Consider the following 11,706-nt stretch of genomic DNA (forward strand, 5'->3'; position numbering starts at 1 on the left):
ATCAGCTATCTTCCAAGGCAGCTACTAATTTGTGCCACCCTCCCACATCTGCTCTCTATACATTGGCAGGCTGATATGATCTGTGTTCCAAGCCCTAGACCAGGATCCATTCTCAGGAAACAGATCCGCAGTCTCTGAAGTAATCATCCTAAGTCTTTAGGAATTGACTCTGGCTATGTTTCACTGAAAAATTGCCATAACCCAAAGGCAGATTAGTATAACCAACACTGGGGGAAAGGGGGAAGTAGAAGGGGCCCTGGGGCTATCTCAGTTTAACTAACCAACAAAACCTTCTTTTTTTCCATAGGTGGGAGATGAATCCCTTGTATTGTGACTTGGTGAAGCAGACTTACCCATATAATAGCAGCAACCGTCTCCTCAACATCATTGACATGGCGATCTTTGACTTCTTAATAGGTAACACAAAATAAGTACATTTATATATCCATCTATCTATCTATGTTTGTTTGTTTATTTATTTGTTTGTTTGTTTATTTATTTTAACCCTTACCTTCAGTCTTGGAATCAATGCTATGTATTGGTTCCAAGGCAGAAGAGTGCCCAGGATCACACAGCTAGGAAATGTCTGAGGTCAGATTTGAACCCAGGACCTCCTGTCTGTGGGTCTGACTCTCAATCCACTGAGGTACCTAGCTGCCCCCCCAAAATAAGTGCATTTATATTGCACTCAACAAAGAAGTGTGCCCTAGCTGATAGAGAACTAGCATTGGAGTCAGAAAGATTCAGTTCAAGTCATGCCTCTGATACAGACTTGTTTATGCAAACCTGGGCAAACCGTTTAACCTCTCAGTGAGAGGGTTTAACTGACTCAAATTCTAAATGACTGACATTGAGTTTCCAGACTAGGAGTTCTCCACACCAATGAAATCACGGGTTTGTATAGATACACATATATAGTCATGTTGTGTATATATAATATGTACACACATATATATGTATCTGTGTACATGGGACTAATGCATGTGTGCCTCTACGTAGGTGTGGGGATAGATTTTGTATATATGCAATATGGGTGCGGGTGCAGGTGTGTATGTATAAAATGAGGATGACAGTACCTACCCTGTCTACCTTCTAGCACTGTTGGGATCACATGGGGTGATGTTTATAATTATAAAGTGGTTTTATGTATGTATACATTTTTACATACACATAAAAACACATAACACTTTATATTACATAAACATATAAACATAAACATTTTACATACACAAAACACATGTATAAAACATATCCATGTATATATGTATGTGTGTATTTGAATTTATATATATTTGTTATATGTAATAGATATAAATATACTTTTATATATGGCATTTTGCTGTTAAAAAATACATTACAGATATTGCCTCATCTGGTGGCAACCACCAAATGAGGTAGGCAAGGCAAGTATTGCATCCTCATTTTACAAGTAAATAAACTGAGGCTGAGAGAGGTTAAATGATTTGCCCAAGGTCATGCAACTAACCAGGCATCAAAACCAGGTTTTCTGATCCCAAGTCTGGGGTCTGACTCCAAGTCCTTTCTACTGTTCTAAGCTGCCTCTCCCATAGGTAGGGCCTGGATCTGCTCTGCTGCTGACTTGCAGCAGTAACTTGGGGAGTTACTTAGCCTCATCTAAGCCTCATCACATAACACTATCAGAGAGATGTAACATGGATACCAGAAACTCAGACCCTATTTCCTAATACAATAGTAGGTTGTAAAGCCACCAGAAAATAGAATTCAGTGTACTCTGTGATCTTCAGGAGGAAAACATTTTTTTTTTAAATTTAAAAGGCATGGCAGAAATCCAAAGTTGTTTCCATATGCCCTCAATAACAGGGACTACCATATCTTTCTACCCAAACGTCACTAAATTCAGTCTTGGAGTCCTAAAGTGTGAAATTATTAAATGAATGTGAAAGTACCTTGAAAACCAGAAAGGGCAACTTCCATAGGAAGTCTTAAAAACTTCAGAGTAAGAACCAAGGTCAGATTTACAAGTAAAAGATAGTAAGCTCCCTTCCTACTGTGCCATCTCCTTTTCCTCACTAGGCTCTGGGGTCAAAGGAGAAAGTAAGTGTAAGTGGGAAGTATTACTAGATTTAGAACTGAGATGACAAACATCATCCAGCATTCAGCCTGACCTCTTCATTTTTCAAGAGGAAGAAAATGAGGCTCAAAGAGGTCTTTCACTGACTTGCCCAAGGTCTACAGCAGGGGTTCTCAAGCCATATCTGGCTCTTTTGAGGGCCAGATATGGCTCTTTCTTCAGGAGCCATAAAGTCAATTTTTTTTCAGGCGCTGTTACAGGAGCGCGCACTGTGAGCACTGTACGGCTCTCACAAAATTACATTTTAAAAAATGTGGCTTTTATGGCTGTCACAGCCAAAAAGGTTGCCGACCCCTAATCTAGAGGGTAAAGACACAGTGTTGACCTTCATGAGGCCAAGTACTAACCAAACAACGGGCGGGCAGCCAAAAATAAAATAAGGCATAAATCTGCATCTCATTTTTGTTCCATGCCACATAGTGACTTTGTAAGGGCTTTTGTGGCTGTTAAAGTCACTCTGACATACTTTTAACTAAAGAGACCAGGAAAGGTAGAGAGAAATGACTCTGTGTGGCAGAAGGATATTTTAAAGCCTGGTCAGCTATACCACACCCTAAGGCTATAGGCCTTTCATAAAACAGCCCATATTCTGGAATGGAGCTGCCCATTCTGCTGCCCATGTGAAAAGCCTCAGGATCCTTCATGTCAATGTCCTGGATACAGTTGGATCCCCATGGGTTGGGTCAAATTGCAGTTCTTGGAGCTGCTATTTGCCCTTCCTTCATCAATGAGAGGACAAGATCAGGAAACTAACCTTATGACCTATGGTCTTCCTTTCCACATAGGAAATATGGACCGTCACCATTATGAAATGTTCACCAGGTTTGGGGAAGATGGATTCCTCATTCACCTGGATAATGCTAGAGGGTAAGAACCATCTCTTGCGTCTGCCTCTCCCCAACAAAAAAATAAAAAATCTTCTCTTCTCTTCACCAACATATACCCATAAATAAGTTCTGGGAATTCCCCAAGTTCTCCCAGAGAAAGGACAAGGTATTTATTTGTGTGCTCTTCCCCAACCACCCACCCTATATCATTCACTAACTAGAGGCTATCTTCACAGTAATATGTAAAATTGCATGCTCTAGTAAACATTCTTTTTGGCATTAAAAATGTGCCATGTATAAGAATATTTTAAGAATACAGTGGTTACTTATAGCTTACCTTGACTATTCCTAGGTTCAATCTTAGAAAAGGCCCTATTCCTCTCATTCCCCCTTTCCTTATTCCCTTCTTTCTTTCCAAGTTTTTTGGAGAAAGGACTAAGTATTGTCCCTCCAACCTATTAATTTCCCCAAGAGGTGGAAAGTGGGTATGGATTTCTAATTATTATTTTCATGGTAAAATTTTATAGGGTGATGGAACTCTCATAGATTTCAGTATTTCTCACTCTCTTATAGAAAAAGTTTTGTTTTGCTAATAATCAAATGGGAAATGCCTTAGTTAAATTTCAGTGTGCTGTTTCTAATCAAGATTCATCTCCATATCAGCTTGGTCATTAGGTTTTCCTAACATGTTTTTATCTTTCCTTAGTAGTAAAAAGCAATAACCAAGAAGTCATATAATTTGATTTTTCCACCCCCTGGAGTATCATTTCAGAAAAGCTGGAGGAAGAAAGGGGGAGGGGAAAAGGCTTCTACCATAATATCATGCTCCCAGAGAATCCTAATTCATCCATATACCAATATCTTCTCTTAGGTTTGGGCGACATTCCCATGATGAGCTCTCCATCCTCTCACCCCTTTCCCAGTGCTGCATGTAAGTTTCCAATCATCCTCTAAGCAATTAAGCAGTGTAATAGATGACCAGAAAGAGATTGTGAAATGGCCTTTCCTGAAGGCCTCTGAAACCCAGATTTCATTTTTATGGATTTAGAGCATAGAGTAAATTAACTCAATATTCCTTCCTGCCCTTCCCTTCTGTGACTGATCAGAAACACATCACTAGGAAAGTCACTTTTTATAAAGTACTTGGCACAATACTTGGCCCATAGTAGAAAATATATAAATGCTAATTGTTTTTATCACTATTATTTCTTTAGAACATTCTACTAGAACTTACTTGAGGGTACCAAGAGAACCTAATGATGTTACTATCAAGATCACTGTTTATTCAGCGTTAAAAATCAGGTCATAAACTTTCCTTTCAGCCCTAAACAGCTGCTTTAAATCCATATCTTCAAAAAGGTGATTGGAGTCACATCAAAGGATAGTTTAGAGTTTTTGCTTGGCCACCATTTCTCTCTGGATAATATCTACTTTGCATCCATGTCAAGCTCCACTGTGTTTGAGCTACGCATATAAAACTGTCCTCCCTTCAGCTGTTTCAGCTCCCTTTAGTTAAAAAAAATTATTCATATACCTAGCAAACCCAGCTCATTTCCAGCTGAGATTTTTCAAACAAGTAATCCAAGTCCTTGGTAAATTTTCTAAGTTAAATTTCCATCCTCCTACAATTACCTCCCTTTTACTTTCCATCTTAAGATAGGCTGTTCCTGTTTGTGGATCAGACTGAAACTCAGATGCCAATAGACCCACATACCTCAGGGCCAGGTGACAGATTCCAGCAAGCCCAGGCCATTTACAGACCCCTCCCTGCCCAGTACTTTGTGAATAGGAAAAAAAGTGTTCTTCTCAATGCCTATAATCCCAACTACTGGGAATACTGAGGCTGGCAAATCTCTAGTTTGGAGGTTCTAAACTGCAATGTTTATTCAGTGTCCAGTATTCACACTGTTTGGTATTACTATGATGAAGCCCCAGGTATGGAGGACCACCACAGTATCCAAGGGGCAAACCAGCCCTTATTGAAAATGGAACAGGATGCCTATTAATGATGGGATTGAGCCTGTGAATGGCCCCTGCATTTCCAGCATTGGTGAAATGAGAGCCAGTCTTTAGAAAATTAAAAAAATAATAATAAATTTGGAGACGCAAAAGCTGGACAACATTTTGCCTACTCTACAATCTATTCCCAAGTCAATACTAAGGCCTCCTGGTACCATAGCTCATCTTAAAATATGGTTTGAACTTAGTAATCACTAACATTATAGCAATGGGGTAGAGCATATACATACACACTGTCTAGTACATAGGTTCTTATCTTGGAGCCCAGGAACTTTTGAATTTTAATAACTGTTTTTCAATATAATTGATTTCCTTTTAAAGTTTGGGGATGTTCCATCTTCTCCTTTTGTTTAGTTTTCACCAGAATGTGTCTTGGGAGAGGGGAGACTTTGAGAACACTTATCAGGTATACAAACTAGTGTAAATACTTTAAAAAATTTTGCTTGTTTGCCCCCCATAATTCCTTGTCATTTCAGGATAAAAAAGAAAACACTGTTGCACCTTCAGCTGCTGGCCCATCCAGACTACAGGCTAAGTGATGTGATGAGAGAGTCACTTCTAGAAGACCAACTCTCTCCTGTGCTCACAGAGCCCCACCTCCTTGCTCTGGACCGGAGACTACAAGTCATCTTAAAGACAGTGGAAGGATGCATTCAGATTCATGGAGAGCAGAATGTTGTAACCACTGAACTATCAGAACATTCATCCCCAAACTCTGACCAAGCAGATTTAGCAAGCTAGGGTCTGGAGGGGATAAGTGGAAACGTCAAATTTTAAGAGAAGTCCTAGGAGATCAGCAGTGGGCTTAACCATCATTCACCTGTTGCCTCTTATTTCTGGTCTGTGCTGAGAGACCAGTCTCAAAAAAGGTGTCAGGAACTCAGCTGATTACAACATAGCAACAAAAATCTCCTGTTCTGCAACTTCATTCTCTGAGACAATATTTTTATGACAAACTGCTGTCATTTTCCCTAGACAGCAGGAATTCCACAAAGCTCAAAACAGTACTCCTTGGGCTAACATGGCAAGTTACCGTAAATTCCCAGTAGGAGACCAGTTGGAGAAAAGGATCTAAGTCAGTTATCCTCATATGGAGGTTTCAAGAGTTTTGACACAGCTCCTAGTTAAGACAATTAACTGCAGATTAAGAGGCTTTGAATAAAAAGACAAGTTTAGTGTACACTTACTCCCTCCGATTCTAGTTTTAATTCTGGGAATGATGGGAAAATAATGCTTTGTCCAGCATAAAAATTTGTAGGATACCCAAGGTAGGCTTTAAAAAAAAAAAAAAAAAAGGCAAAGTGGAGCTACCCAACTAGACTAAGACTAAGGTTCTTAACCCTCATTCCCACCTTTAGAATTCAATTGAAATACAGTGATCTCTCAATGCATTCCAAAGACACACTTTATCAGAAGCTTTGTTAGCAGAGGCAGAGATAACAACAGCTTATATAGAGAGCTTTAAAGTTTGCAAAGAGCATTACACACATTTAGCCTCACAACAACCCTGTGAGGTAGGTTTGGTTTAATATACAATAAGAATGTTTCTGGACATCAGAAAAGGAGAAAGTACATTAATTTAGACGGTATTTTATGTGAGATATTCCAGATGACAAAAATATGTATGAGAGCCTTGGGATAGAGGAAAGAAAGGGACATAACCAGGACACAAACTATATAGGGACGAGTCTGCTAGAAGACTGGTGGATCATATGTTCCTATGTTCCTACCAGCTCCCAGAAGTAGGCTTTCAGTAATCACTACTGGGTTAGTCCCTAAAATCATCCTCAGGGAGACTAACAGGGTGGGGAGGAAACACAGGAAATTGGTTTATCTTCAGGGCCTGCCACACCAATAGGCATACCGATTTCCCAAATACCTTTCTACTTGAAGTCTGAACAGGGGACAGTTTCATTCCAGAAATAAAGACTTTAAAATGCAATTGTTTAGCTAAAGGACCCCACTGACATCTATCCTAAACTTGACAAATGAGACTAACAAAATAGGACAAAATAATATCAAGTGCTTGTTTTTCCCATTTGGGCCCTGAAAAGCAGGGCCAACAAGGGAAAGTCTCTGAAGATAAACATTTTTGAGGAATGACCCAATTTTTCTAAGGTGAGCTGTCACCTTCAACTGCTTATGACCAAAACAAAGTGTTGAGAGGAAGTGGTACTTTTCCTGCACACACAACTTAATAGAAGTCTGTCCACCAGTCAATACTGCTTCATGCAAGGTTTCTTTTATTTTTATTCTAGCCACAGTAATTATAAAAAAACTTCATTTTCAGAATTAGAGACATTACTTTTCTACAGAAGACTTCTTATTACTTCATTAGCCATTATTCCTATTTATCTCATTTGTATGTTTTAGGAAACGGGACAATCAGAGGGAATAGTAAATAATAAGTATTGGCAAGGTCCAGGTTCAACAGAAGCTGTTATTCAGCTAAGGGGGTGCAGTGGTAGAACCTCAGCCTAGCACAGCCCTATTCCAGTCTTAAAGTGAGTCATTTACAACTGCTACAATTACACAAATACTTAATTTGGCTAATTTTGAAGCACCAGAAGGCAAGCTGTTGCCTCCACAAAGAGAAGGATGGGGCAGGAGAGGCAGGACAATAACTTCACTAGCAGTTTTTTGCTGCTTTCAGAAAGCAAAGGGATTTTTCCCCCTATCCTGCATTCCTCTACTCCTCTCACCCCTTTTATCTCTGGATTTTCACAAAATCTAATTAGAAACACTAAAAGTAGTCCAGGAAATGGTTAAGTTGAGCTAAGAATTCAAATTTAGCTGTGCAGGGTACTGAACTCCTTTTTCTTCATCGTTGATATTCTAATACCCTTACTAACCAATATTCAAAGGGAAAGAGGGGGCTTTTCTGTCATTCTTAGTACTAACCTCCAATATTTTTAACTCCTGCTAAACTTCAATGAACTTTAGGAACCAAAATAGTGATAAAAATAAAGTTCTCCATCTAGTGGTAGGGTTTTTTTTTTTTTTGTCTGTTTTGTTTTCCACTTAGAAAGTTGCGTGTTCTACTAAAAATGCAGAAGCAAGGAACCATTTGGCAAAATGAATATAGTTGCATTGTTTTAGGGTAGGATGAGGTCACAGACCTTAAATTAAAAAAAAAATTTAGCCATGTATACACATCAAAGCCGATTACTATGGAAAATATCCTGTTGAAATAGAAAGAATAAAGAAACCCCAATACCTCTTCTGATCCTCAAATCTATAGACTCCAACAGCTTTTATGACACAAAACCTGGGGGCATATAATAAGGAGCTATCTAGACATGCATTCCTGTCTCACTTTAATTTATCTAGAAATATATTGGGAAATTTCTTTTGGTCCATACCTATGATTTCATTGGTATAGGTAACTAATTCACCTTATCAATGAAAAAGGACAACTTATAGTCTTAAAGACTTATTTTGGGACACACAGGCAATATATATATTGTGGGATTTAAAAAGAAGTGGGACCTAAACCCAGACTTTACTGATTCGGAGAATGCTCTCTATATTACACAATACTGGGTATAATGGGGGGGGGGGAACAGCACTTTTAGCTATGAACTTAGTTTGGGATAAAAATGCTTGTATTATTAAAATTCAGTTTAAAATCATGAAACACATCAAGAAAAACTATATCAACATGATGTCGATAAGAATTCAATTCAATAAATATTTACTGAGCTCCTACTATATGCAAGGCACCATGGGGGGATACAAAAGGAATAAGACACAGACACTGCCCTGGAAAAGAAAGGCTCCAATCTGAGCTATCATTTTAGTGTTCTGCTTTGGCAAAGGGCACATATATATAAATATAACTAGGGATCATCCACCCAAGGAACTGCTATTGAGTTGGATTCTGTTTTGGCTGTATCTATTTTGTCCATGGCCCCAAAACAATACTGAATATGATTAAGCTGTTTGCCTTGGAAAGCAACATAAATGGAAAAATGTTTTTCTGACATTTGAATATATACTAGTTTTAAGTTCCATTACATGTGAGGATAGATAAATATATTTGTGTGAACTAAACTGCTGTATATATTAGAAAGCTAGAGGCCTTCTGCCTATGGTCAGACATCTGAGGACTGACCAACTGGAAGCAAAGCTAGTATGAAGATAAATATAAAGCTAAGCAATATGTCAAGATTTACATCCAAAATAATATGCTGACTGACTCAAGAACTATCAGCTCGGTCTTTCTTTTTCTGTAAAGTCTTGGAAGAAAGCTCAAAGGTATTAAACCTTTTGTCTTCAGAGTGGGGAAAAAAATGTTTTGCTCTGGAGGTCCCTCCTAGTTTTAAAATGCTATGATTTATGTAGTCAGTCCAAGACTGACCGGCACAGTACTTTTCTTGCAGTAAATTTACCATCAAAATATATTTCAGATCCATTCTTTGGTTGACAAAAACTAACATGGGTCTCTCTAAAAGTAAACTCTTCTTAGTATATTAATAAACATAGTCCTACCCCTAATTCACTTCTAATTATAATCATTTCTGTTTTCTGTTTAAGATTATTATTGAAAGGGAGAGGGAAAGATGATGATATTTAACAATTTAAATCATTTTTATTTGCTTGATCCGCCATTAGGGCAATCTTTAACAAAAGTAACAGAAATATATTAGGATGTACAGTATAGAGACTGATAGGTAACAATACAAAAATGGTCCACTCGTCATCTACTGGTTGCTTTCTAGGGCGGTAGCTAAATGGGGCTTTTGAAAAATGAATTTCAAGGCCCTGAATGTTAGCTACAATAACTATGCCAATTGTGGTTTCTCACACATATTTAAACCATTCACAACGGTAAAGCTAGAACTGATCAATGCTTAACCTAGATTTAGCTTACCTTAAAATCTTTTAGGCAAAAAGTACAAATGGGAGTAAAAACAGGAAGTTAAAAGATTAAGCAGGGAAACTTAATTAGGATGCAAGCATTATTATATTTACCTAAATAGATATAGCTAAGTGTATATAGATGTATACAAATATATACTGGAAAGTGTGCATTTCTGTGGCATTCTAAACTTGTTTAGGAACATTTCTGACACATTAATAAAGATCAGTCTTTACAGTAAATAATAAGAAAAACTTAGGATACAGATAAAAGAATTTTTAAATTGAAAAAAATACTCATACATGAAGGTAAGCATTAGAAAACCCTTATTCAACCTTCTGTTGAAAAACAGAAATATTTATACATGGTGACTTTTTACCTTCCCAAGGCTTGTGCCGTGGGAATAAGTTTTACAACCAACAGTCTGAAAACCACTTAAATCTTGGAACAAAATACACTGCGACCAATGTAAATATCCAAGAAAAAAACAGAAAGCATTATTAAAGCTCATTGCATAACATAAAAATGCTTGCTTCACTCCCAAGTTCAATTCTCTAAGATTACAATGAAAATGAAACCTTAAAATGGCTTACATTATGAAAATGTGGAATTTAGTTTTAAAAAAACTGCTGAGTATCATTGACAGAATAATGTAACAAAAAGCTGGTAAATATTGAAATATATTAAAGACTCAGAAAAGTTTTACTTACACTTCATAGAACATCATAGAATGTTAGGCTGAATGAGAAAGGAAACCTGATATGGCATTTTACATAAACTTAAAACACACACCCACATACATACCCTCCCCACCCTCAACCCAGCATAATTTCTGGTTAACATAAAAGAAAAAAATTAAACTATATGCACTTTTATGGGACAGAAAAAAGTACCTGACACCACACTTGATCTACCTCACAATTCCCACATTAGCCATAGCATCTCCATTATTCCATAGGGACAGATTCTTCCACATGTATATACTCCCAAACAAACCCATTTCTTGGAATCAGGCAGAGAAGCTTATGAAGAAGTCAAATGAAATATATGCAAGAAGCAAAAGCTACAAGTGAGAAGAAAGAATGTCCATCTCATTCTTTCACTGGGTCAAATGTCTAACATTTAGTATTTGGCACTAATTGGGTAAATGGAGTACTCGCTCTATAATTTGTGAATCACTAGACAAATTTAGTTAAACATTAGCCCAGTTTTTGCTTCTAAGATTTGGAATCAGGCTGTAAAGCAGCTAATGGCAGCTGGAAACAGTCAAGCAGAGAAGCTCTCTATAAATTAGGGAAGTTGTATCTGTAGCTAGTGGTGAACAGAAGCAGGCAATCTAGCAGGTCCAAAAAAATCTGGAAGTTTTTAACAAGAAACCAAACATATTAAGTCATCTGAAAACCAGCAGACGGTGGGCACATTTCCTGCTACTTCTAAACTACCATTTGACTGTAAGCAAATGTCTCTCCATTGTACCGAGAATTAGAGTACTCATGCATTTTTAAACTTTAGAGAAGCTCGGTAAGGAGGTTTTTTTTTTTTTTTAAACAAAAAACATCAGATTATGACCAGTCTAAAATATGCTTACAATAATTGGAAAAGTTTGTTTCTTTTTTTTTTCCACTGTTATATTCTTACTCTATGGCAATTCATTTGGTGCTGGGATCTGCCCTCACCAAAAAGCATGGCACTCACTGCCAAAAGCTGGACACTAACACTGCACAAAGAGAAGCAGTAACAGCAAAGTCTCCATATAACTATTTATTAAACTGGACACAGAGCACTTCAATTAATGCTCCAAATTAAAAATGGTGCAATGAAAGCAATTCTTTTCTTTCCTTCTTTTATATATATATATATATGTGTGTGTGTGTGTGTGTTTGCAT

General features: G+C 37.5%; 1 protein-coding gene across 1 annotated transcript in view; it reads left to right on the top strand.

Annotated features, from left to right (window-relative positions):
- Positions 1 to 11,368, top strand: part of FAM20A (FAM20A golgi associated secretory pathway pseudokinase) — a 77,866-nt gene extending 66,498 nt beyond the window's left edge. The window contains exons 8-11 of the mRNA XM_044673896.1: positions 308 to 417; positions 2,899 to 2,980; positions 3,812 to 3,871; positions 5,436 to 11,368. Of these exons, the coding sequence (XP_044529831.1) occupies positions 308 to 417; positions 2,899 to 2,980; positions 3,812 to 3,871; positions 5,436 to 5,700 (517 nt within the window). The 3' untranslated portion in view covers positions 5,701 to 11,368. The remainder of the gene's footprint in view (positions 1 to 307; positions 418 to 2,898; positions 2,981 to 3,811; positions 3,872 to 5,435) is intronic.
- Positions 11,369 to 11,706: the final 338 nt, after the last annotated feature.

This window comes from Gracilinanus agilis, chromosome 4 (assembly GCF_016433145.1).
Source record: "Gracilinanus agilis isolate LMUSP501 chromosome 4, AgileGrace, whole genome shotgun sequence".
Taxonomy (NCBI): domain Eukaryota; kingdom Metazoa; phylum Chordata; class Mammalia; order Didelphimorphia; family Didelphidae; genus Gracilinanus; species Gracilinanus agilis.